Below are 26,836 nucleotides of genomic sequence, written 5' to 3'. Positions count from 1 at the left end.
GACTTTGTAAAAGATCTCAGGTGTTACCAACACCTGGTGTGACAGTCCGCTGTGAGGACTGAGGGACAAAGAAACTGTCCTGGAAGCTCATAAGCTATTTACTTCCAAAACCTTTGTTTGCCCAGATCCGCCACCAAATGGCAGAGAAATGGGGACTACAGAAGCCAAGGCAAGCTGAGAAGGATACATTGCTCCAGGGTGAGCAGCAAAGAATCCAAAATGTCTGCTTGTTAATGTGTGTGTGGCATGGGCCTATGCAGCTTTGTATTTCTATAGAATTGGAGATATGGAGATTGACTGTGAGGACTCCATAATTTCAATTTTGGAGGCCCGTACATCTTGTAAGCAGGAGGGGTACTTTGTTTTTGACTATACCAACAAATGGATGAATGAGTGGACTATAAACACAGGGAAAATGCGAGGCAAACTGTAAGGGGTCCTGACTTCAATTCATTGAGTATTCCTAGCATAAAATTTGAATAATAAAAGTGAGTCTGTTTTGGGAAGTAGAGGGGAGGGAGTGACCACGCTGGCTGGCTTTGGAACACAGGTGGTTCCCGAACAACGGAGCAATGCTCTTCCATGACCTGGAGGGTCATGCAGCCATGCGCTGCGATGGGCAGTACTATTAGAGGTGAAGAGCTGAAACTGTGCAATAGGGGTTACTGTTGGCACAGTGCAGATGTCCCTAAGCTCACGGTTGTGCCCGTGGGAGGAGCGCTGAAGCACACACCGAGCTCCTGTCGGCTCCCCCACGTTCCCACGGGGGAAACCACGGCCGGGCCTCGTGGGGAGGGGCGGGGCGGGCCTGGCTGCCGTCGCCACGGCAACCCCGTAAGCCGCCCGTGCGTCCCCTCCCCCGCCTCAAATCCCGTTCTCGCGAGACTTGGCCTGCCCGGCGCGGCGAGGCCGGGGCGCTCCGGGTAGTTTTCAAACCCACTGTAGCGGGGCCGTGGCCCGGCCACGAAATGGCGGAGAACGACAAGCCGGAGGCTGCGGCTGCCGCGCTGCTGCGGGGCGCCGAGGAGGCCGCCGGTCAGCCGCTACCACCACCTCAACAGCAGCAGCAACCGCCGCTGCAGCAGCCGCAACAACAGGCGCCGCAACGTGAGGAGGCCGCGACCGAGAGCGGCGGGGGCAGCGCAAATGGCGTCAAAATGTGTGTGCCGGGCCGGGCCGGGCCGAGGGGCAGCGCGGGGTGCGGCGGCACCGCCTGGGCCGCGGCGGCGGGAGCGGGGCCGGGAGGCGGCGGGGCCTCTCCTCCCCGCGGCCCGCTGGGCTCCTCCCTGCCGCTCCGGGACCCTGGGGCTGGGGGGGGGTCGCCGTCCGCGGGAGCCGGCCGGCTCCTCGGTGATTTCGCGGCCGCTGGGGGCTGGGTGCATGCCCTGGGAGCTCCGGTGTGGGGCTGAAGGTGGGCCGGGCCTCCGGGGTGCTGGGTTAAGCTCTGGCCCGGCACGGTGTGGTGGGAGCCGCGTCCAGAAGCGTGCTGGGCCGTTTCTATTTGTGTTTACCTTTCCAGTCTTGTTATATTGTGTTTTGTAAAGCCTTTGAGCTTTGTATTTATTTATTTATTTTTTGGGGGGTGATAATATTAAGAAAGCTCTATGCCGATTTTTTTTTACAAAACGTGCAACCCCCCCCAAGCCTCCCAATAAACTATTCTTGTAAATAATAAAGTGATCATATACAGAATACGTAATTATACATCCCTTATATAGCAAGTCCAGAAGGAACATAGTGCGGGGGAGGCTGAGACATCAGGTCTCCAGAAAAATACAGTGAATGGCCTTGTATGGATTTGCTTGCATTTGATGTCAGGCTTTGAGGGTTGGCATTGTTAAGATGAAGTAGGTTTTTTGCCTCTTATTACTGAAGTTTCAGTTCCTCTTAGAACCTTGTTTGCATCTTATAGGCAAAGTATAGTTTCAGAAGGCCTTGTGTTAGAATACATCAAGGCTGTTGAGATTTGTGATCTGTTAACGTGCTTTATGCTGCCCAGGTGTACTCCGTGCCTTTCTGGGGAATTCAGAGTTTATAAGCTATGTATTTCAGTGAAACAGCATTTCTTTTGCTTCCCCCCCCCCCCCCCCCCGATCCTGACCCTCAGCATTTAGAATACCTTAATTATTCTACCTTGACCTGAAGATTGTCACCATTTTTTTGCATCCTTTAAGTCATGTAGTATTTTATTGCCTGTTGTAATTTCTGCTGTTAAAATCAATTTTTCAGTATCTTTCTTCCATTCAGCAGTTTTATTATTTTTCCCTTCAAAACTAATAGCATGCAAATGAAAAATCTCTGTCAGTCTGCAAGGTAGGCATCAGCAGCGTGGAGTCTGAAAATAACAGGACGTTCTTGGTAACAGTTTCAAGTCTTAAAGGCTTTCTGTACAGTTTCCAGTCTTTCCTGAAACAAGTGTACAAAGGATGAAACTGTCATCATGGAGTTGAAGTGTGCTGCCCAAGAGAGCGTTTCATTGGCCAGGTCTGCTTAGTGATCAGATTGAAGAGGAGTCCTGCTCTCAGCATGTCCACCTTGCTGAGTTTGCTGTATCGAGCAGGGGAACTGTTGAGCGCATCGGACTTGAACTGATGTATGTGTATTAGAATCACATATTCAGTTGTGGGTTCTGCATTTCTGTCTCAGCTGAGCTTATCTGTGTGGGTAGGCAGATGAGCATAGAAATAAAGTAAACATATAAAGTGTTTCATTAATACAAAACATGAAAAGTAGAAATTACCATTGTTTTTTTTTTTCTTGGAGAAAATAGCTGTTTGCAGTTTGAGCCTGTCTTTTCTGTGGCCTGTAGGTGATGAACAGGATGTTGTTTTGAACGTATTCTTTTATTGAAAGTACTTTTCATGTGAGAGCTGCATCCACAAAACGGGCTGTACCCTCCAAGTTGTTTACTTGCCCATTGATTTTGGCAGATGAATTCTGTAAGGATTGATTCTTTTTTTTTTTTTTTTAAACTAATTAATTCTCTATTTTCAGGATACTTGTTGCCATTCCTAGACTAAATGAAGTGTCTTCCATTTCCCAGTTTATGCAAGGCTTGTATCCTCTATGCTCTCTTACTGGTTCATACAGGCAGATGTCATTGAGTCGGTGGACTCTGTATTTGGAGGCCTGGCACTTCCTGTGTACCGCGTTGAGCATGTTGAGCATGCTGGGGCTGTTTCATAATCCTTTAAGCAGGAAAGAGCTTAAAAGGCTAAAGACAATCTGTTGGTCTAATCCTGAAACCTAAAGAAGAACTCTGATTTTACTGAGTGTCACAGTGCACCAGTTTTCTCTTCACAAGTGGAACTGCATTGGAAGGAGCAGACCTGACTGGAAAGTTGAAACTCTGCTCTTTCCCTCCTCAGTCTCTGTTGCTCCTACCAGTTCCCTGCATTGTTCCACCCTTGTCACTTAATTACACATCTGCACAGGAATTATGTTGCCATAGCAGACAGGATGGTGTGGAGGAGTGATGGTGCAGTGGAAGCTGGAGAATGCTTGAACCAGATAATGTGTTGTTGACTTGAATATTTTAAATTTTACAAATGCTTAACCCGAGCAGTGTCCTTGCATTGCTCATTTGCTAATCTGCTTTTAATTTGCTTGTAAACACAAGGACTGTGAAGTTAATATCATATGAGTACTTCAAAATTTGAGAAAAAGCTGGGGGAGAAAAATGTGTATGTTTGAAGTTATTCTTCCCTGAAGAATGTCTCAGTTTGAGTAGATAAATGCCTTTAACTTAATGAAAGGCTCTTTGCACATGCTCTGATTGCAAAACTGACACTCTCTGATAATAATTATGCAAAAAGAGCTGAAAATAATGATTTCAATACATAGACGTTGGCAATCTTGTCATGTAGTGTAGCTGTAAAACTGAAATGCTTGTTTTGTTTGGCTCATTTTACACTAGAGATGACCTGTAGTCGAAACAAAATCAAAGCTGAGCCTTCTGAAATGTGGGAGGAATTGTAGAGGTAGTGCTGTTATTTAAGGAGGGTTCACTATCATCTCTTTGACAGTTTTCTGTGAGGTGCTGCCGTGTTCTTGTTCTAATTTGAGTGGCCAGGGATGGCTCTTGAATATAAAAAGTCCTTGCGTGTGCTTTTAAGTTTGTTGTTAACTGCAGTGATATGTGAGCATACAGAGCGTCTGTTTAGTGGACCATGTCTGGCTTTCTTACTGGAGTCTTTCACATCACTGGTTTGGGCACCTTGATTTCTCTGTGTGATGAACCACCTCACCGTAGTAACGCTTTCACACGTGCTGAAGAGGTTTGGCTTTTGGTTTGGATGTTTTATCTAATTCCATACATAGTACATAGTTCTGCCAAAGTTGCAAAATGTGCTGCATAAGAAGGGAGGAAGTGTATTGTCCTGTGGTTTTTCATCTGAACATGAAACATTTTTAAAAGGAAGGCAGCTATTGTTGCTAGATTTTTGAAAGTCTGAGGGCAAGAAATTTTTACTGTTGTTTTTAATGGATAATTCCTTTTGACTTAATTAGTCTTAGAGGCAAAGCACGTCTTAATAAGCCTATTTCCTATGCATTTAGAATGTTTCCAAATTATAACTGGTGTTAAGCAGTGTGAATAAAAAGAACATTTGTTCTGAATTAAATTTTAATTTCTCTCTAAGAGCAGGGGGACACAATTGGTGAATAAAAAGTATTTTGGTGCAAAATAAAAGGTAATTTGCCTACCAGGGTTGATTGTATGTATGTATTAATACAGTGAATGAAGTATACTGAGCTGGTCCGTAAATTAGATCATTTCAACTCTTCTGTGGCGAATATTGTGCAACTTTGCAAAGTCTGAATTGGAATTTATTGAAGTATCAAAATATGGATGCTGTAGGTATTTTTCATCTGATTTCTTGAATTTTGATCTTTGTAGTAGGTTCATAGCACCGTGTTCCTCAGCACTGAAAGACATAATGGGAAAGGAATGTAATTGAGGTAGCAAGATGTGATATCTGAACTTACAGTAGTGCCTACATGTCTTATTCATTTTAGTTTTAGACAAAGCAACATATTTTGAAATTAATCTGAGAGAATTAACGTATTTTTGTAACTTTAAAAGGAGGACAACAACCTGGGAGCTCTGATAGCATAGACTTATGGAGCTAGATATATTGGTAGCATAGTAGTTTTGTAATCCAAGGCAAGACTAATATTTATTTATTTATTTATTTATAATGTAGGGATAACGATGAGGCAGCAAAAGAAGAGAAGGCACCAGTGAAAGAGAAGCATGCTGCAAAACCGAAGGCAATCCCTTCTCTTGGAAACAAGAATAGATTCCATCCCTATTCAAAGGAGAAGAACGCAGGCAGTGCAGAGAAGAAGGCTATTAATCGTAATAGAGTTTTCATTAGCAACATCCCATATGACATGAAATGGCAAGCTATTAAAGATCTTATGAGAGAGAAAGGTAACTTATTCCTTATAACGTACTACGTGTAGAAAGGGATGAAATATAATGTGTATGTCCTTTGAGCCACACAGATTTGATTTGACTTTTTTTATTTTTTTTTTGGCCTTTACTTGGCACATCTATCTTCCTTCCCCCTCTTTCATCCGAGACAATTGCATTGCAGAGTAGGACTGGTAAACAAAGTATTTGCAATCTTCTGCCATTCTAGTGTGACAGTAGAGAGTATATGCATGACCTCATGTCTTCTTAAGAGATTGTTTCATCTAGTTGTAGTTTCGTAGATTTTTTTAAGGGCTACTGTATCTAAGCAACACGCTTAGTGTGTTAACATATGAATAATAAAGGATGTCTTTCAAAAGTTGTTTTGTATTTCTTTGGTGGAATCTGGCTGTGGCATTAACTTTGTCTGTTTTGTCACTATTGCCACGATTGTTTGTCTGGAGATTCTATTAAAAGCTTGTTATTATTGTTGCAGTTCTGATAGAGTAATCTTCAATACCCCAAACTTTTTATTGCAAGTTTTGGGGAATCTAATGCTAATGTTTGACTTCTGTAAAAAGCTAGTTCTGTGTTCTTTCTTGAAAAAATAGATTCTTCAAAAGTAATGCAAAGCACACTTGGCTTTTAGGCTGTGAAAAATGCCAAAAAACCCCTTGTGTAACTGCTGGTGTATCTGTTGTAAGGTGACGTGACTATTTGATTGGTTTACTTACTGAAACTTCCTACTTTAGAAAGTGAGTGGCTTGCTGTGAAATATTTGATGTGTAAATTTGGTTATTATTGAAGGCAAACTTATGATTGAAGATATTCAGGTAGAAAGTCACCTTAAAACAGGTGTTGTGAGTAGGATGACAAATGTTACACTTTTCAGTGAACGTTGACGTTTCATTTGTTAGGTTAAGGGACTGTGTATATCTGAATTTGTTCACCAACTATATCATACTGGACAAAATATGATCTGTAGTATGAATTAGGTTAAATATAGTTGTTTGTTTTTAGATTTTGAGAATGTGGCTGCTGCATATTTCTGAAAATTAGCTAAATTATATAGCCTTTGACAGGAGGTATGTTGGTCTGGTTTTGATTGTTGGTGAATAATAGGTGTTTCTCTGTAGAGTTGTGCACAGGGGCACAGAAAAGAAAGATGCTGGTGTTTAAATGCATTGTCTCTTGGTATTTTCCCTTTGTATGTCTTATGTAGTTGGTGAGGTTACATACGTGGAGCTGTTTAAGGATGCTGAAGGAAAATCAAGGGTAAGTGCCGTGGGCAACAATCTGCTAGAGGTTTAAAAGTTCCTCAGCAGTTTTATTTTTGTATAATACCTGTACCAGTTATTGGAAAGTAAGTTTCATTTTCACACTGATTTCATTAAGATAGCTTTGAGGTTTCTGTATTAGAAATAGTCTGACGCATTCATGCAACTCAAACTAGCTGGCTGTAAAGGACAAAATACTTCTGTAAATGTTAACAAATGGCATTTACTTAACTCTTCTTTTTAGCCAACATCTTTGTTTTGGTACAAATTGCTTTTAGTTAAAGGATGGTCAGTAAATCACTGATTTTATTTAAATTTTATTAGCGTAGCGTTCTCTTCCTGGGGTCAAGAAGTATAAAATACTAGCTAAGAATATACTGTTTGAAGTGTCTGATTTGACAGCTTTGTACGGTTGGTACTCTGAACCCTGGGTTAATGCATTTGCTTTTTTTAAACAACTAAATGGATGGTGATGGTTGGTAGCCAGCAGAGTACCAGCAGCAATGAGGTGCTAGGAGTGAAGATTGGTAAAGCTCCTCTGTCTCAAAACTAGTTAAAAGTTTGGCCAATAGTAGATCTGAACCTGCAGTGAGAACATGAGAAATGCAGGTTTGAGTCTTAACTGAAGTTGGAACAGTAGTTGTCAATGACTTTCTTCAATGCTTGCTAAAACTAAATCACGCTTTCAGCTTTGCTTCACTTAAAGCAATCCTTCACTCTTGTGTTTTATTAGAAGGATTCTGATGCAGTCAAAAATGCTATTTTCTTACTAAGTAATCTCTCAGATGTGCTAGTAATACTGAAGAGGTATGCAGACACCTTGTTCATTGTACTTACATATTTGATATATGTGGATTTGAATTTTGTAGTCAGTGGGCAGCTCTTAATGGCACAATGAGTGTCTTGTCTGGTTTTTGGTTACATTCTGGGTTTTTTTTCCTTCCACCCCTTCCCTCCCTCCCCCCAGTTTTCCTTACACAGATCTGTGTGGCATTTTTCTATAGTCGAATTCTGGTTTGGCTCAAAGAGAACAAAATATAGTATAATGCATTTGAATGGTATGTATGTTGAGAACTTAGGAGAAATTCAGCTTGGCTACCCGTAAAAAGCATTTATCATGAATTTTGAAGCTGAAAATAACTTGATGAATAGTTATTTAACAGGATCTCTAATCTGAAGTACACTAACATATGTGCTGACTGACTTTTCTTTTTTTTTTCTCCTCTCTATGTATAATTACAAATCATCGTGCCTGTAGGGTTGTGGGTAAGTTTCTTTTTCTATGTGCATAGAATGCACTATTAACCAAGCATTCTGACAGTTTTCATATTTGAAGCTTCATTTTAATACTCCAAATGTTTTTGTTTCCTCTAAGTGTGGTTGAATTCAAAGATGAAGAATTTGTTAAGAAAGCGTTAGAAACTATGAACAAATATGATCTTAGTGGAAGACCACTGAATATTAAAGAGGTAGGATTACTGCTGTTGCTTTTAATACAAAATTGTGAAGGTAGTCTTCTGTTCTAGTGATGTGTCTTAGCTGTGTAGCTTTCGATTTAATTTTTTATGACACTTCCTGAATGGGCTGAAGTGCCCTCTGGCTTGCAGAAGGTCTTGGTACAATGCCGAGTGAACTGACAAAGTGTGTCCCAAAGCCAAAACTATCTACTGCTATTCTCCTTTAACCTTATCTTTAACTTCATGTTCTTACCTGTGTTGTCATGTGCTGCTGTGTTCATATTCCTTACCTGCTTCACAATAGGAGTTGGAGAAGAATGAGCTGGTTGTCAGACTACTATATAGTTGTAAAGATGGGATTGGAAGTGAAGAATTTATGCCAATTTGGAAAGTTAAATTAATGACAGCATTTTTTTGTAGTGTTATAGCATATGACAGTGTCTGGAGCAATTCTTTGTCCTGCTGCAGCTTTAATAACGTTATCAACAAATTACAAAAGCAATTTAAATTTATTCAGTTCTTGGAAAAAAAGTGCTAGACTGACAGTCCTTTAGATTGAAATCTTTTCTACTTGTCCATAGGCTAGGTACAGCATGTGAAGTGGCAGTGCACGCTTCCTCAACAAGTGCTTTGCCAATATGACTCAACCCTCATCTGAAAGGACCCACCTCTAGAGGTGAGGGAATTAGGTCTCCATGCTAATTCAGTTCTTGATCCCTCTGATATGGACAAGGATATTAGTTGGTAATTTTGATGGGTTCATGTAGAGTTTCAAATAGTACATTTTTGTTCGTTACCAGTCTTGTTATTGATTACTAAGTTGGATTAATTTTTGCACATGTTGCAGGATCCTGAAGGTGAACATGCTCGCAGGGCGTTACAGCGCGGAGGAGGACAATTTGCGGGAGGACATGGACCTGATATTGCACCTGGACTGATGAATTTACCACCTTCTATTGTCAATAATCCAAACATTCCTCCTGAGGTTATCAGTAACTTGCAGGCAGGCAGGCTTGGGTCCACTATTTTTGTTGCTAATGTAAGTTTAAAATGTATTTTAAAACTATAGCACTTGATCTTTGTAAAAATGTCTTTTATTCATCTGCAATCCAGTTTTAATATTAAGAGGAAACGAGAAGTGTTAGTTCAGAGTCAGTGTATTCAACTAAAAATGAAAAATACTATCCAGATTTTGGATGTGAAAGATGCATTCCTATCTTAAAGCTGGCATGCGTTTTTAATTCTTGCATGGTCACATATGGCAGTTTAAAAATATAATTTTTACATGTTTTCAATGCCTAAAATGCATCTCTTCATTATTTTTTTTAAATTCAGTAGACAACTTGTTTATTTTTTCTTGCAAGTTACTTCAGATGAACTTAAACCGTTACATTTGTTGGGGGTGCTTACTTCATCAGCTCTTTATTTGCACAAATGAAAGAGAGAGGCTGTGCTGTGTCTGCAAGGGGACACATAGGTGTACATCTGCTCTTGATAGATGGATGGTTGGACTGGATGATCTTGTAGGTCTTTTCCAACCTTGGGGATTCTCAATAACTCAGCCGTTTTTCAGTGCTAGTATGATAATCAGAACAGGAAAATAAGTACATGTAGTATAACCTGTTGCTTTTCGATAACGTTTTTGTTAGACTTCTTTGTAGTGTGTGCATGTTAAAAAAATCCTTGCTGCTTACATCAAGTATTTTGAGAATTACTACAATTTAGGAAGTGTTTCAAATTTAAGCATAGAACAGGAATGTGCAGTGAAATTACTTGTGTATTTCTGTGTGTAAGCTTGACTTTAAAGTTGGTTGGAAGAAACTAAAAGAGGTATTCAGCATTGCTGGAACTGTAAAGCGTGCAGACATCAAAGAAGATAAAGATGGCAAGAGTCGAGGAATGGGAACAGTTACCTTTGAACAAGCAATTGAAGCTGTTCAAGCAATATGTATCCTTGGTGTTGGGAGGAAAGGTGCTTAACAGCAGGAGTGGGCATGGTCTCTTCTCACTGTGACAGGTGACAGGATGAGGGGAAATGGCCTTAAGTTGCGCCAGGGTAAGTTTAGGTTGGATATCAGGAAACACTTTACAGAAAGGATTATTAAGCACTGGAATAGGCTCCTCAGGGAGGTTGTTTGAGTCACCATCCCTGGATGTGTTTTGGATGTGGTGCTTAGAGACACGATTTAGCGGAGGATTATTAGAGTTAGGGTAGTGTGGTTAGGTCGTGGTTAGACTCAATGATCTTTAAGGTTTTTTCCAACCTGAGTGATTCTATGATTAAAAATGGATTAGCCTTTATTTAAGGCTCATTATAGCACAGTTTTGCAAATAGTGCTTACTTGGTTTGTAGCTACTATAAGGGCTAGAGTTTACATTATGCAGATTAATTTTTATAATACTGAGTTTACTTTTAGATTATAAAAAGCTGTCTGTGATGATGCTGAGCAGACTTAAAATACGTGGAAACATGATAACTGTGAATTCAGTTTTATATTCTTAGCAGCCTTTTTTTGGCCCTTGAATTGGCATTTTGAAGATCAGATAAGGAAGAAGAGACCCCTGAAAGTGATGCAGACATTCTTTTTTACAATGGCTCTTTTGAAATAGTTAAATTGTATTCTGTAGTTAGATTCCTTGACTTGCATTTCTTAAGCTATGTTCAATGGACAATTCCTGTTTGATAGACCCATGCATGTAAAAATGGTAAGTTCCTTACACTTCTTTTTACATAGCAGCTCTCTGCTGCAGCGTTGAAAGAATCATAGCAAAGCATCTTTGTTTTTTATCAGGATGACAAATCAGTCCCTCATGAAGATTTTCGTGTTGTGGACAGCAAAGCACCTCAGTTACCTCGTAAGTACACTGTTCTTTTCACTCTTTGCACTTGTGTGTGTTTCTCTGAAAGTACTGCCTCCTGTTTATTTCCGTGGAAACTGCAAAAGATACAGAAAAGCACAACAGCACTGTTTGATAGGGCAAATTCTGAACTACAGAACACTATTTTTGATATAGTTGCCACCGTTAGCTATGCATTTTTGTGCTTGTAAAAAACTGTATGGCCATCCAAAATGTGGCTTATCTTTCATATTGCTGTTGCCACTGCTGAAACACACCACCATTGCCTTGCTGTGCTAAAATCTACTGTTTGGTCTCTGTAAACATTCAGCTAGCATCAGTAGGTGCAACAAAATGTAATGGAATGTTGATGGGAAGGTTCAGCCTTTACTGCCATACCACCAACATCTGCCTCAGACATCATGGGTCAGTGTAATAAATAGAAGGCATTACTTTCAGAGCAGCTCACAATAATGTATGTTGGTAAGGTCTTGGAACAGTTTTAGTTTTGCTTACAGTGGTCTCCTTATGCTGGAAGTCTTTCTTACGCTGATAGCTTTTATTTTTCTTATTTTTTGAAGGTGGTCTTGGTGGCATTGGTATGGGACTTGGACCAGGTGGGCAGCCCATTAGTGCAACACAATTGAGCATGGGTGGTGGAATGGGGAACATGGGTCCAGGAGGTAAAGCCATGTTCTTCAATTTTAAGTTTCAGAGCTTTTACATTGATAATTGCCATTTCAGTGTTTGGACGAATGACATGCTCTTGTCAAAACCATCCTTGCATACTGAATTTTTGGAACACTGTTTTTGCTTTAAGAAATACATTAGAATCTTACCTGTGTTCTGAATGGCACTTGTTTCTTTGATTTAAAGGTATGGGAATAGATGGTCCTGGTTTTGGCGGAGTGAATAGAATGGGAGGCGGTACGTGCAGTGAAATATCTCTATACTACGTGTTTTTTGAATATTGGATAGAGAAACATTCGTCCTCATTTTACAGGGCTTCCTGGATTTCGTGGAGTGGAAGGAATGCCTAATATGGGAGGGTTTGGAGTCACCCGAATGGGAGGTGGGTGAACGCTATTGGTTTGCTTAATCTGTGAGCTTTATTGAAAGGTCTGTCTTCAGACAGAGTAATGTAGAGGAATGCAAAGGAAAGGTGGACAGTGGCTTGAATGGAAGCATAGGAACTGATATGATAGGTACCTCTGATTGGTGGATTAAACTTGCTTCTAGCTAAACTAGCAGTTAGGAAACAACTGTTGTATGAACATCAACTTAGAAGAATATGGTATGTGCATTTGTCTCTACAGAAATGTTCCGTGGTGGAATGGGAGGAAACATGGACAGAGATTTTGCTCGTAGTGAGATGGCATTGAACCGTGGTTTTGGAGATTCTTTTGGAAGGATGGGTATGGTAACTGTTAAAGTCCCTGTGGCAAATTTCAGTAGTATTGGAAGAGTTTTAATTGGGGGGAAAAATAAGAGGTGTGGTTTCATTTGGTCATGCTCTCTCACAGGTTGTTATTATAAAGATATTTATTAATTTAAGGGTATTTATATGTGTTTATTATGGTAATCTCTAAAGATGGAAGCTTTTTAAAACTGTAAAATAGAAGTAGTGATGTGAGGAAAAAATTTAGCTTTGTACTGGCCTGGAGGCAGTAACAGTGGAACGTTCTTCACATTGTTACAACGTTCTTAGGTGGGTGAATGCATTATAGGAGCCAGGCTTTTCTTTCCTGCCAACCTCCCATCATCTTCCACATCTCAGTTCACTACTGTGAAAGTGTAGGTGTGTTACGACGGTAAGATAGGCTCTAGGAAAAATTCTTCTCTTAGGGGGGGAGAAAGAGGGTTGTTAATTTGGGCAGTGAAGGGTAACTGCAATGCACTTCTCTACAGCTACTGGTAATTGAGTAGCGAGTAGTAGGTATGTAGTAAGGCTGTCAGTTAAGTTAGTCTTAACGTCTTGGAATTAAAGTCTTTAAAAATCAAGTATATGCTTTCACTATGTGTACTTGCAACATAGGATAAACATCTGTTGCTTCAGTGAAAATCCAGAGCCAGTTCAGTTAGAAATGCTTGTACAAGAAGACTCAACAGTCTTTTACTGCACGCTGGTCTTGAAAAATGTAAACATAGCCACTGTGGAAAAACTAGAGTGGGAGTTGGTCATTCGGTATATCTTCAGCTTGCAACCTTTCAGCAGTCTTACTTTTTAAATGCTGTTCTCTTTTGATACGTTGTTCTCCTGGGGCTGTGCCAGTTGTTGATCAGTTTTATTTTTAGTAAGAACCAGAGCTGCTTCTTTTAGGGAGAAAATCAAGTAAGAAAAATGTAGTAACTGACAGTTCCATTATTATCTGTGAGTTCCTGCTTCCTTGCGTAAAGGTTAAAAACTGAAATGATTATGCTGCCTATATCCAGAAATATTGCCTGTTTTTATAAGAAGCTCTTTTGTCAGTCCAGTACTGTTTTTAGATCTGTGGTCTCCAGAATGTTCTTTTTGTAGACACAAGGTTTGTTGGGATTAATTTTGTCAGGTTTGTTCTTTAGAACAAATGGAAGCGTTTGTTACAAAATCTGCACGGCCCTTCACTCTGTTCAGCACTGACAAGGATATAGTTCTTTGAGTTTTTACAATTGTAGATGCTTCATCAGGATTACTGTACTGAATCGTAGCACTTCAATGAAAACTTGCTGATTTATTTTTTTCATTAAACTCCACTTTCTAGAAACATTTACTCACGGCATTCTGGAGGTTTCATGGTTTTACCTGGCACTTTTTAATTAGCATTGCTTCCTTTCTCTTTTTTCCTGCCCGATTCTGTCAAGTCTGCATTCAAATACAGTAAAGTCAGACCTTTGGAGGCAGTTCTCGCTTTTGCTTGAGTTTAAAGTGGGAGAGATTAGGGCATTTCTGCACAGTGAGGTTCAAATATGATGGACTCTTCAGCCTTGACAATGAGGCTGTTATTCCCCATGTGGGAAATGGCTCATGTAGTTTAAGGTGTTGGCACTGCTATCAGAGTGGAGAAAAATTATACCTAGAAAGAAAATAAGAGTAGCTCCCCTGTAATAGGGAAGGAAGAGGTAAAGTTACTTACTGGATATTTCCTATTTAGTTTGTGTAACAAAGGCTCAGGCTGAAGTGATCTGTAGAAAAGAGTTGCTGTTTCCAGCACACTGAGATCAGTGTGTTTTATCACTGCGTGCTTTGCTGTTGTCACTGTCAGTTTCAGTGTATGTTGCTTTATTAATTTTTTTATCTGTTTAGGTGGTGCAATGATCGGAGTTTTTGCCGGAGGAATGGGAGCACCTAGAATGGGCCCAGTAGGATCTGGAATGAGTAGGTTTACTTGTTTCCTTTGAATGTAAACGCTCAGGCAGTGTGATGATATGGTTGTACATGCAGTTGTTTGAGCAGATTTGCACTGCAGTGTTTGGGCAGCATCAGAACTCTGCTGCACGTGACTGCAAGTCTAACAGTCATCAAAGTTGTTTTGTTAAGATGAAATTCATTTAGCAAGTTTTCCTCTGTAGTCTTTTCCTTAAACATTCATTTTTAAAATGGTTTGAACATCTGGTATGGAGGGGAGAAGTGATTCAAGTAAACTTGTGACGTAGAAAAAAGGTGAATGGGCAAAATTAATTGTGAGAACTTCACGAAGATGAGCTTAGTTACTTCAGTGATCTCTTGAGTTGCAGATATCACTCAGTTCAGTTTTGTGCAAGGCCCAGATACTAAGGCCAGTATCTCAGTTCCTCAAGCTATAGCACATGAGAAACTGAAATCTTGCTAGTAGCAATCTCAAGAGGTGTAATACTTAAAAGGTCCATTGTGATCTTGATAAGCTTGTTTTACATTAATTTTTAATTATAAATCCAGAAAAACTAGTGCATGAGATATTTGAATGCCATTGATCTTTGTTCTTTGTGTAATATACTTTAATATATTCCATCCCATGTATCATGGGAAAATCCATACTCTTCACAGGACTTGCAGTCATGTCTGTTCTTCACATAATATGCTTTTTCTTTAAGACTGTCACTGAGTGTGGTTATCTTTTTGTTACAGGATATCATCATACTCTTACGTAAAGTGGATGGTCTTTAAACTGTGGTACTTGTGGTGGTAAACTTTGTTTAGGCAGGTGGCCTGTGTCTTAACAGCTTCATGTAGTTGGAGTTTTACTTTTCAGGACTGCTACGTTGTTTCTTCTGATGCTTTACTACATCACATAGCGGTGTTGCCAGATGAATGACTGTGCCTGTCTAAATTCTTTTGTGTCAGAAGAAAAATACCTTTTTTTACTGTATAATATACTTAGGTATTTGTTACTAATAAAATACATTCTTGTTATCCTCTTTCTGTAGGTGGTGGAATGGGTGGTATGAACAGTATGCCTGGAGGAATGGGAATGGATCGGATGAGTTCTGGCTTTGATCGAATGGGACCAGCTATGGCTGGAGGCCTGGACAGGAACATCGATATAGACCGAGGATTTGTGCCCGGCCCAATGGGAGGTGCCATGAAAGAGAGATTGGGCTCTAAAGGCAACCAGATATTTGTGAGAAATGTAAGTGTTTACAGATGGGGAAAGTATAAGCTTACTTTGTGTGCGTGTTTCAGTACATGCTCTCTCTTTTCATAATCTTTTGCTAGTAATAAATGTTTTTAAATTCTAGCTCCCTTTTGACCTGACCTGGCAGAAACTAAAGGAGAAATTCAGTCAGTGTGGTACGTATGCAACTCTTACCTCTACTCAGCTCCCCTGCTTTCACATTTTGTATAATGTTCTTTAGATGAGGACAGTTTTACAAATAATTTTTAGGTTTTTTTTTTAGCAGGCGAGACTAAGGTACAACCTGGGCTATGCTGACTTGGGAGTGCTAATCTGCTATAAACTTTAACCCATTCCATTAATGAAATTACCCTTTGAGCTTCTTCTTTTTTGAAGTAGGAATTAGGTTTCCTCTGGTATATAATGAAATGCTGATTTTGAGACAGATGTTTGTAGAGCTGTCAGCGTGTCCAGGCCATCCATTATTTCCAGTAATGGTGTTGCATCAAATCCAAGTTAACTTTGCTGAAGCAGCACATCTTTTTAGTGCAAGTGGATGATCCTAATATGCACATTTGCAGGTGGCAATGTCCTTTCTGTTAAGAAATAAAGTCCCTTTTTTATAAGATATAGGAGTTCTGTGAATATCCAATCATTCTTTCTCTAATAAAACTTGGATGTAGAAGTGAGGGTGGTTTTCTTTTTTTTATTTTTTTATTTTTTTTTAAATCTCACTGTCAGAATGATATAACTTGATGTAATTGAATGTAGTATTTTGGAATTAACTAACTGAATTGTAGATGGCTTTACTTACTCTGGGAGACAGGAAGGAAAGAATTTAAAATGTTCTACTGATATCTCAGGGAGTCTTCATATGGCTATTTGTAGAGTAGGTATACTTTATGCCTTGTAGTTTTACTGTGAAAAAACTTAGTGTTTAAATGTATTTAGTAGTTACAGGAACTTAGTGTGCTTATGTTCCAGGACGTAACAAACTCCTTCCTGAATTATAGCCAGATTAGTGCACCAGCTTGTTAGAGACAAGTTCCATTTTCCCCCTGCTGTCAGGGCTATGTCAGGGTGCTGTTAAAATTCTGGGAGCTGGAAGTCGTTATTCTAGTATTATACTGGAATACTACTGTGTTAAAGACTGCATCAATCTTCTCTTTTCAAAACAAAATATGCAGCAGAGTTGTTTAATTCATGTTTAGTATTAAACTTATGCTGTTATGTAAACTTGACTAACAAGTTAATCTGAAACCAGTAAGGTATTGTTCACTTTTGATTTTGCTTCAGAAATCTATCAGGGATTAACTTGTGTTCTCTTTTCTTCCCATCCACCTCCTGCCTTGATTTGGATGGATGTGTGAAATAAGTTCTTGTGCAAATGCATTCAACTGCTCTCAACTAAAATACACACAGATAGTTAAGAATTCTTGAAGTACAACTTGTGCAGATACAATTGTAGCATCACGTGATATATGATGGGAACATCTGCTATCATCAACTTAGTAACTTAGACTTGCATTTATGATAAGGAATTTGATTTTGTTTTCTGAGAAATTGATAAACAGGTTCACTTTTTTGTCATGATTACCTGGGGAACTTTCATAGTTCTGGAATTTTTTTGTTCTTTCTGGGAACTGTCGGGTGCAGTGATTATGCTGAATGTTTTTTTAAGATTGAAAAACACAAATGTAAACAACAAATTGAAAATAGTGTCCAAGTCTCCATATTTCCTTATGATGCTGGAATGAAAACAGTTTCTTTCAGTGAAAAGCCAGCCATTTATTATATGACTTTAAATATAAAAACCCACATATTGTAGGGGAGAAATTTTTGTTCCAGCTGGCAAATGGAGGCTCAGGACTGGTGTGCTGCTTTGGCATCTACATAGAAATGTTGCCTCCAGGGCAGAGTATCCAAACTCGAGCAAACACTGAAAGAACTGGAAAGTGCATGCTGGTTTCTTTGCTCTGTAACTTCTATGCAAAATTACAAGATTGTTGTGGTTAGTTGAAAATGTTACTGTGATTATCATACTAGAGTGAACGTGGTGGGCTGGATTGAAGTGTCATTCATTCAAAATACATCAATTAGTCACTCTTCTGGCAGTATGGCTCCATGAATGAAATGTGGAAGTTTTCCTTAGATGTGTAGGGCGCTTTGTTTCTAACTTGATGTCAAATTAAGGCGTACTTCATGTTAGTTAGGTTTGGAGCAAAGATTTGAAAGAGTGGGTCATAATTTGGGTTCTTCCCTACTGCTCTGATATGTGTCTTGTTCCTGGATTGAGTTAATCTAACGTAAGTCTAAAAGTGCTATTTTTGTATGTTCCTGTAAATTATATTTAATCTGTTCTTTTATCACTTTTAATTAGTTCGTTATGTTTATAGCGCACTGAAGGCTTAAAATAACTGCTGTTTAACTTGTTTATTCAGGTCATGTAATGTTTGCAGAAATAAAAATGGAGAATGGAAAATCAAAGGGCTGTGGAACAGTCAGATTTGACTCGCCAGAATCTGCAGAAAAGGCCTGTAGGATAATGAACGGCATAAAAATCAGTGGCAGAGAAATTGATGTACGCTTGGATCGCAATGCATAATTTAAAACTGTGTTCAGGAACATTCCTATGTCTGTTTAGCTTCTCTATCCTAGTAAGTCATTTTTAGTACCATTGTATGCTTACAAAAGCTGTAAAAAGGAACTTTTAAATCCCACCAGCCTTTAACAGTATAGTGTTTAATATACTGTGATACTTGTTAACTGAATCTTACTATGTTTCGTTTTTAAAGACAATTAGCCTGATTTTTGTTGTTTTTTCAAGAGGCACTGAGCACCTGTAGGTTCCATTAGACTATGGGAACTTTGGATGCTTGGCGCCTTCAGAAAATTAGGCCAAGTGTCTCTCTCTAGTCATTCAGTTTAAATGAATGGTTATACTGTTTTTAATAAAATAAGCCATTTTCTCTGTTAAGATTGCATAGTGGGATTTGTTTAGTGTTTCCTGATCATTTTTTTTCCCCAAGCTCTTGTATCAACACTGTAATGTAAAAACTAGGTGTGGTTTTTTTTTCCTTCCAGAATTCTGGTTTTATGTGCTCGTTGTTGTCATACTGTAATTCTTGACTCTAAAGGAAAGGGCTCCAATTAGGCTGTGATGTTTTTGTTCTACTTAATATTACTTTTATGACATGACGTAGTTCTGTAAATAAGATTTAGAGTCCAATGGAAGTCTTGGATTTTTTTTTTATTTGACTAAATGAAGAAACTGATATTTCTCTCTGGCTTTTATTTTTCATCAGTATAATCACTGATTAAAACTAGTTTCCACAGACCCTTGTAGGATTGTTCCCTATGATGCCAAGTTCATATAAAATTGATAATACAGTAAATACTAAGTAGAGTATAAGACAAATTGCTCCCAGTTTTTTATCTATCTTCCAACCATTCAGGTGAATTGCCAGAAAAATAAAAACAACTGAACAGATGAGGGAAGTGGCTGTGTATGTCAAACCACTGCTGTTCACTTCTATGGGTCCGGATGTATTTATGAAGGCAGTTTTTATAAACCAGGGTATTCCCAAACATAGCATATCAAATATGTTGGATCCCACAATGTTAGACATAGCCATATCTCCATTTCCTGTAAAACAAGAAGTACAAATAAGCCTGCTTTGTCATGTTATACAAACTTGACAAACTGTTTTGGAGGAATAGGCTGTCAGCCCTCACATTTCTGTGAAGCACCCTTTTCAGCCTTTCTGTTTGCGCAAACTAAAGATTCCATAGACTATGGTTTTGGTACCACAGGTGTGAAAAAATGTCTCCCTAAATCACTAGCACCTGCGAAGTTGCTTGTGAAATAAGCCAAACAGGATATGATAAAATCCACAGTCATGTTTAAAATACTAAGGCATGTTGTGTGTTGCAGTAAAGCTGTGATGTGATCCACAGCAAATCATACTAATATGCATACCAATATAGACACTTACTTGACATACTGGGAGGTTTTTAAATGTCTGAACCACAGCTTCTTTTTAGACAAGCTATTTATTGGTGGTAAACTCTAGAAATGAGCAAGTTTTGAAGTTACTCCCTGATTTCTGGAAATGTTGACTAGAATTCTTTTTTTTTTCATAGTACCTTTTAAACGCATCCACTGGAATGAGCCTGAACACCAAAATGTTTACCTTTTCGAGCCACCAGCACACTTGCAACTGTATCTGGTACACTGGTTCCTGCTGCTAGTAATGTGAGACCCATTACTGACTCTGGAATTCCCAGTGTTTCGCCTGTAGTCGATAAATATTGGTAGAAAGTATGAGTAAGATTTTTAGGTTGTTGCATCCAAGAAAATTTTTTCAGGCTTCCTTTGCTGGAAAAAAGATTACTAATAACAGTAATTCTAAAATCTGAGGAATCTGTCCACCAGTTTAAGTTGACTAAATATGCAGTGACTGAACTATGAAGTAGTTAAAACAAGAATGGTAATAACAACAAAATGTTACATTGCTCTTATTCCTCAGTCAATGAACCATAGGATGGTAACCATCTTATTTACAGCTTTTTCAAAGATCTGAGTGGATGGAGGTTTCCTGTGTTCAAAATGATACTAATTATGGATTGTTCTTGTAGTTGCAGTTGAAGGTTGAATACCTATTTATTCCCTTTTCTCTACTCCTGGAAAATGTAATACTTTTCTTTGGTTTGAGACATCTTATCATATGCACTCCAAAGTGTTAAGGAGCAATGGTTCTTAAGGACATACACTTTTCATAGGAGGAGGTGGAAAAAAAGAACAAAACAACGCATGACTTCGTTAGGAAGTAAGGTCATGAAGGGTATTACTACAGTATTGTCTCAACTACATGGCTCTAACACTTCATTCCTATTAGAAAGCTCAGTTTTTCAGTCTGTTGGATTGGAAAGAAGCAAAATGATAAGTACAAGTAATTATTTACAAGCATGAGTTTCTTTAGATAAATTCCGATTTAAATTAAAAAAAAAAAGTTATCAAAACAGAAGCTTCCTGCCTACCTCTATTTTTAGACCTGTATGTGCTGAAAGAGTACTAGTTTCTTAGAATACAGGGATTCAGATCACCTTCAAAATTGTTGTAGCAGCCTTTAGTTTTACATACCATTCACAAACATAGTACATTGAAGTACTTGATATTTCTGTTCAGACTTAAGTAATTAAAGCTTGTCTTAACATTTTAGTGAACCACAGAATTATATTTTAATTTTCTTTTGTTAAAACCTGAATTGTTGCTTGAAGTACTTTGGCACTACTAAACGTGGTTTTCTTTAAAATAAGAAGCAGTATGCTGTAACTTAGGTCAACAGTGATTGCCTAGTATGTAACAGCTTAGCGTAGATCAACCTAATCAATTTGTTTGAAATTTTTCCTGTTGGAAGGGACTAATGTCATCCTCTTGTAAAATTTATAGTGGTACTTATTTTTCCATTGCTTCTAATGTAAGAGTTAGGTAGGATGGAGGGACCAATATGATCAGCGTTTTTAAACTAAGGTGAAATATGAATGAACCAGTGTTATATATCCAATAGTTTCTTCTAGCCCTCTGAAGTTTATAAGATAGGATTTAAACTCAGGTGAAGCTGATTACTTTTATTTTTATTAGATAGATTCATCTTCTAGTTGAAGTGTAAGGGTTTTTTTTTCTGGCAATTGACCATAAAGAGAGAATGGTATTTTTCTAGCCTTCAGTTCATTTTGTGTATCAGTAGCAATATCTTGCTCTAGCTATCAAAATTTCCTTGCTAGTTAAAAAAAAAAAAAAAAAAGTGTACTAAGTTAGGTTAGCTCTTGACCATCGAAACGTAGCCCCCAGCAATGAAACTTTTGGCACGTTTGATAGGCCGTTTTTATGCAACAATAGAATATTTTTGGGTCAACTTTCATCAAAGAACCTAGACTTGAATATATATATATATACATATACAAATATGTGTAATTTTTAGAGTTTTAATGTGTAAATAGAACATATTTGACCTTGAAGTAGTGGGACAAAGACCCCAGTGCTGCTTGTATTGACTTTTCAGAGTGAACTTAACACTAACACACTATTTGAAACTCCACTATATCTACTTTCATATGAATTAGTGTTTCATCTAGTAGATGGGCAATAATTTTCATCTGGATCCTGTTTCAGAGGCTTCTAGCATCCAGATGGTAAACCTTTGATTTTTAGATACAAATAGAACAATTTCTGACCAAGGAGTGAACCTGATCGGTGTTATATCCAGCAATCTGTTAGTAACTTCTCACAAGTCTGCCTTTGTGTAAGTCTGTGTCTGCACTTAACAAGGAGTTATTCACTGAATTTAATTTAAAATACAAGTTTAGGATGCTGAATTAGCAGAACACTGGAGTAGGAATAGTGAGCTATGATGTGGAAATGGCAAGCTTTGTGCTATTTCTCACTTAGAGATCTGTTTTCTGCTTGTTCTTAAAATTAAAACCTGTTTTTTTCTTAAGCTGACTGGAGAAACAGTGAAATGGGGAAACCCTTACTACTTTAAGATATTTTAGAATTGTTTTCACGCTCATTCACATCCTATCCCTCACTTAAATTCAGTGTGTTTCCACCTTTACTTTATGATGCAGAGATACACGCATACATAAGGAAGTCTAATAAACATATGCCACTATAGTTGGAATAAAATAATACAAAAGTTTGGGCATAATTTTGGGCAGTTTAGGTGTAGAAATAATGGGTCTTTTCCAAAAATCTGAACCCTTAGTTTCAGCCTTGGCAGATTCCACATTTGCTGGACTTCAGCTCGATGAGTTAATCCCTGTATACCTAATTGTTCCACTTCAAGCAATTTAATGAAACTGTCTTTTTAAGTATAGGCTGTTTTTTGTAGCTTTGTAAACCAGTTCTCTTTCGTGTGATGCTAAGCAGTCAAAAATAGCTAAATTCTACAGAGGTTTTCATTAGATGGAAGGAGGCAAACGAAGCAGTCACATGTAAGGGATTTTGTTTGTCTGGTTTAAGCAAAATACATGTTGCTGCACTGACTGTTAATTGTGGAAAAGGGAAATCTTCACAGGGAGAAAACTTTTTCAGCAATTGTTGATTGGTTGCTTTGGTGCAGCAGTTCAGGTACCTACCTGCTATTGTTATCATCCATACAAGGACATAAGTTATTGCAGAAATCCATGCTGCTGACATGAAAAATGTTACCACGAACCAATTCCTCCAAAACCGTCTTCTGCAATCTGGTGTAGTCAAATAGAGCAGCGTAATAATAGGAAGGGATAACACCCACAGAATTCTCTTCATATCTTCTTCGGGCACGGTGAAGACACTTGGATGATCTGTTGAAGAAATAACTATTTTAAACTGCAGCATTAAGTTTGAATCCTTAGCACTAAGTCATAATATTTGCTTCTACTTGTGAGAATACTGGAAAAAAGTAAAAAAAAAAAAAAAACAACCAAAAGTGATGTTGTAACTGTTGTCTTACTAGGGCCTACATCACACAGGTCTGAACTCTGAAATCAAATGTTCTTTATTACTGTGTCACTAGGAGACAACCAAGGTGGATGAAAAATCAGCTTGTCTATGAGGTTCATGCAAAATGTTTACAAGATTTAGCACCAACTGATGATTTGTCTAAGTGAAGAGGAAGCATGGTCCGTGGCTCCGTATTCCTTCAGCTGTAATGCATATTTTGGGTTGTGAACTGGCCATTGCTGTGACAAAACACTATCATTAGTTAGTACGGTGGCAGCGTGTCTTTCAGCTGGTACTGCATTTTACAAACTGAGTTGCTGGCAAGTTTTAAATGTGCACAGCAACAACTGATGGAAGTTCTGTGACTGACACTAATAAGCAACTGTCCTAGCATTCCTCTAGCAACCAACTTCATACAAAAATCACAGCTACAGTTTTAATAAACGTTATATTCCAGCAAACAATAACGATGTACTTAAACACTACCATATTTTCTGAGCAAAATCTTAATGATATCTGAAAACCTTTGTTAGAACTAATGTAAACAGGCATAGAGATTGCTAGAGGCAACAGTGATAACACTTATACCTTCAGAGATTTCATCAAGCCCATGTAAGCTTGTTGAAAGCTGAGAATAGTCCAGCTCATCTTGAAAAATTCCACTATCAGTTCTTGACTGTTGACGAATGAGAGGCCTGCTCTCTTCCCTCCATCCAGCTAACGGCTGCTGCTCACCACTCTGATCTGTAGCTTTTGTAAAACACCAACAGCAGGGACTGAGCTTTTTCATGAGGCACTGGTTGATTTTAATGTCAAAGCATAGTACCAGAATATAACACCCATATATTAATAATAAGGAAGCACTTTCGTACCTAGAATTAAAAGAAAAAAAATTGCGTAACATGTAATATAGATTAATATATAACTAAAGTAACTGACATGAGAAGACAAAAAAAAATGCATGGGTAGTGAAAGGAAGAAACAAAAGCATCTTTTTGCACTTGGGCAATGTCATGGAAGGTTGTAAGTTTCTTCATGTCTTTCAGCAGTTTGATGACATCCCCTCCCCTGCAGAATTCTGTCTGTATTGTGTAGCTGCATGTTTTCCAGGGGAAATTACTAAACAACTGATGTTTGCAAAACTGAGTCTTATGTGATAGTTAAAGAGAGGGACAGAGGGTGTTATTTTGAGTCAGAAACTTCAGAGAGGTAGCACCACACCTGACAGTTTTGGGACAACAGGAGTTTCAGTAGCGATGGAAGGCAGTTAACATCAGGAAGTCACAATCTACTTCTGGCAGACAAATGTTTTTCTTAACGGTGATGCTATTGGGGAAAGGCTCTACAAGAAGTACACTATGAAGACTAATGGCAATGCCAAAACAGGTCAGGTTTGTACAAAGAAACCTATGCAGACCAGACTTAATAAATATGCAGGGTTTGTGTGGTTAGGTAACAATCTTCACAGGCATTGTGACTTTCTACGTTTTTAAAACCACAGGATGTATATTTCTATCAGTGAATGGCAGCTGAAGTTTGTTTTTTTAACACTGTTTCACTAATCTCCAGTCAACGTTAACTGAACACTTCTTGTGCTCTTACCAGTAAATTCTGTTGTCAGATATCGTCGCGAGGACCGCCGCTGCACTAATGGTATATGCCAGGCAGTCTCTAAACAGCGGCCAACAGGACAGCCTCGAAACCTGCAGATCACAGATTCATTTATGTTTTTTAACGTGTCTGTAATCCTTTCACTAAGTGCTGTAAATGCTGCATTGGTATGTTGTTTCTATATTATGTAAAAATTTAAGATTCTTAGGAATGACTCAAGTATGATATTTAACGACGTAGTGTTTTTAAAAACTTTCATAGCAACTTATCTTAAAACTGATTACATGCTGGTTTTGCTACGAAATAATAAACTTGACGGTTGTCATAGTAAGTCTCTCTTGACTTTTGTTGGCAAAACAGAAAGGATAAGCACTTGGCTCTCAGGCATAGAACTATCCGCGTTGATTCTTACCACGCTAGAAAGCAGCCCGCAAGCTGCACAAATCCCTAGAAGGTTATAGATGGCCGATCCAAGGATGGTGCTGACGCCAATGTCTCCTTTTGTCACGAAGACTCCTACAGGGAAAATGATTCTGGTACCTTCCTCTTTGAGATGCAAGGTAAAGAATTCTACAGGGAGTCAAAATGTGTGCCTCTTACCTAGAAAAGCAGTGACAAGCTCTGGAGCAGAGCTTCCAGCAGCCATAAAAGTTGCTCCAGCAACGTCCTGGGAGAGGCCAAGGCCTGAGGATAAAGTGAAAGAATTGCTTTGAAAAAAATTCAAAAAACAGAAAGGCTTCAGTAGCGTTACATTACTGTGTAGTGTTAGAAGCTACTGCAGTGTACTGGAATGAACTCTGCTCGCTTTCATACAGCTAATGCAATGGTTTGAAATGTCTAACATGTTGAAAATGCAGCCTCATTAATTGAACTAACTGTTCCCAGCTTTGTTACAGAAATTAAATACTAGAAAAGGAGCACTGGTGACAGAAGGCATTGCGGTATGATCTTAAAAGTTACAGCAGGTGTGTTTATGTAGGCCTTAATGCTCTTTCGTAAGGATAAAAGTGGTGGGGAGGTTCTTCGTCTAGCGTGGTAACACTTGATGATGATTCAAGTCTGTTTTGAAGGAAATCCATGCTCCTGGATGGGAGTGCTGGGATGAGCCTCCTCTTTGAGCGCAGTAAGATATTTGTTCCAGTAAACTGACTTTCTGAAATGTGATTCACTTTTTGGATCAAGGTCTGCACTAAGACCAGGGGAGCGTGGCTCAACTATGGAACAACAGTCTAACATTTATTGTCAATTTAAAAACAGTATCAGCAACATTCAAACTTACATTTCCTCTAAGTGTAACAGGTAACATTCAAACTTACATTTCCTCTAAGTGTTCTGGTCTGGAGAATGTTTTCCAGTATTCAGGGATGAGTTACCCTGAGGAATCTGTTTTAATCCCTTGCAATGAAGAGCTGAACTCAGCCAGGACCATCTTTTTCATCAGTGGTCTGCGGAAGCCTGGGGAGTTACTGCAGGTGGCTGAGACCGCTCGGGGCTGTTCGAACTGTTCCTACCACAAACCTACCGCTGCTGCTCATTCACTGCGTTGAGAGCAACAGCACAACTTCAGCAAGGAAATTAATTAATCCCTGTTGTGATTCCAGCAAACCTGGGCTTTGTTTTTCCTCTGGACTTAGGAGCGCTCACTCCAAAGCCACACTGTCAGTTTAGGCAGTACTGAATAAAAATTAAGCTTTTCTTCCAGGCTTAAGGAAAGCAGATGAGGAGTGTGAGCGGCTCGCTCTGCAGCGCAGCACCGGCGCGTTGTTAGCGTGTGTCTGCGAGGAGCACGGCGTGGCCGGCAGCCAGCCCGGCGCTACAGGGAGGGGAGAACGCACTTACATTCCGTGATGATCTCTAGAGACGGTAGGAAGTAATCATCGCACACGATGGACGCGGCCAAAAACATGTAAAGTATAATCAAGAAATAGATAACGATCCCTCCGTCCTTTCTCTCCTGCGGTGTAAAGAATCCCTCAGGAAACTCAGACGAAGGGGGAACGCAGTCGGTCCCGTTCCCTGCAAAACGAGGACAGAGCCGTGAGTCGTGCCGCCTCCTGCTGCTGCCGGTGCGGGCGCTCGAGGCCGCGCTCCTACCCGCGTCCGCCGCCGGGCGCTGCGCTCGCGCTGCCCGCGGCCGCCATCCGCCCCACGCCAGCAGCAGCAGCAGCAGCAGCGCCCGC

At 39.2% G+C, this 26,836-nt stretch overlaps 2 protein-coding genes across 2 annotated transcripts; one reads left to right on the top strand and one right to left on the bottom strand.

Annotated features, from left to right (window-relative positions):
• The first annotated feature begins 887 nt into the window (after positions 1-887).
• MYEF2 (myelin expression factor 2) lies at positions 888-18,834 on the top strand. The gene is made up of 17 exons (XM_065733899.1): positions 888-1,159; positions 5,205-5,434; positions 6,639-6,691; positions 7,952-7,959; positions 8,069-8,162; positions 8,998-9,189; positions 9,945-10,098; positions 10,807-10,856; positions 10,943-11,006; positions 11,570-11,671; positions 11,865-11,915; positions 11,992-12,060; positions 12,305-12,403; positions 14,272-14,343; positions 15,372-15,574; positions 15,684-15,735; positions 18,001-18,834. The coding sequence occupies exons 1-17, from the start codon at positions 969-971 to the stop codon at positions 18,162-18,164; spliced, it is 1,848 nt and encodes a 615-aa protein (XP_065589971.1). The 5' UTR covers positions 888-968; the 3' UTR covers positions 18,165-18,834.
• A 48-nt stretch (positions 18,835-18,882) lies between these two features.
• Positions 18,883-26,591, bottom strand: SLC24A5 (solute carrier family 24 member 5). The gene is made up of 8 exons (XM_065733900.1): positions 26,496-26,591; positions 25,257-25,340; positions 25,069-25,172; positions 24,648-24,748; positions 23,634-23,917; positions 22,700-22,906; positions 19,753-19,854; positions 18,883-19,205 (listed from the first exon to the last, which is right to left on the bottom strand). Exons 1-8 carry the CDS (start codon positions 26,560-26,562, stop codon positions 18,883-18,885), a joined length of 1,272 nt encoding a protein of 423 aa, XP_065589972.1. The 5' UTR covers positions 26,563-26,591.
• Positions 26,592-26,836: the final 245 nt, after the last annotated feature.

Source organism: Cyrtonyx montezumae, unplaced genomic scaffold (assembly GCF_038088225.1).
Source record: "Cyrtonyx montezumae isolate F1298 unplaced genomic scaffold, pur_monq_1.0 scaffold_17, whole genome shotgun sequence".
Taxonomy (NCBI): Eukaryota; Metazoa; Chordata; class Aves; order Galliformes; family Odontophoridae; genus Cyrtonyx; species Cyrtonyx montezumae.
This window is presented reverse-complemented; position numbering and strand designations above follow the sequence as displayed.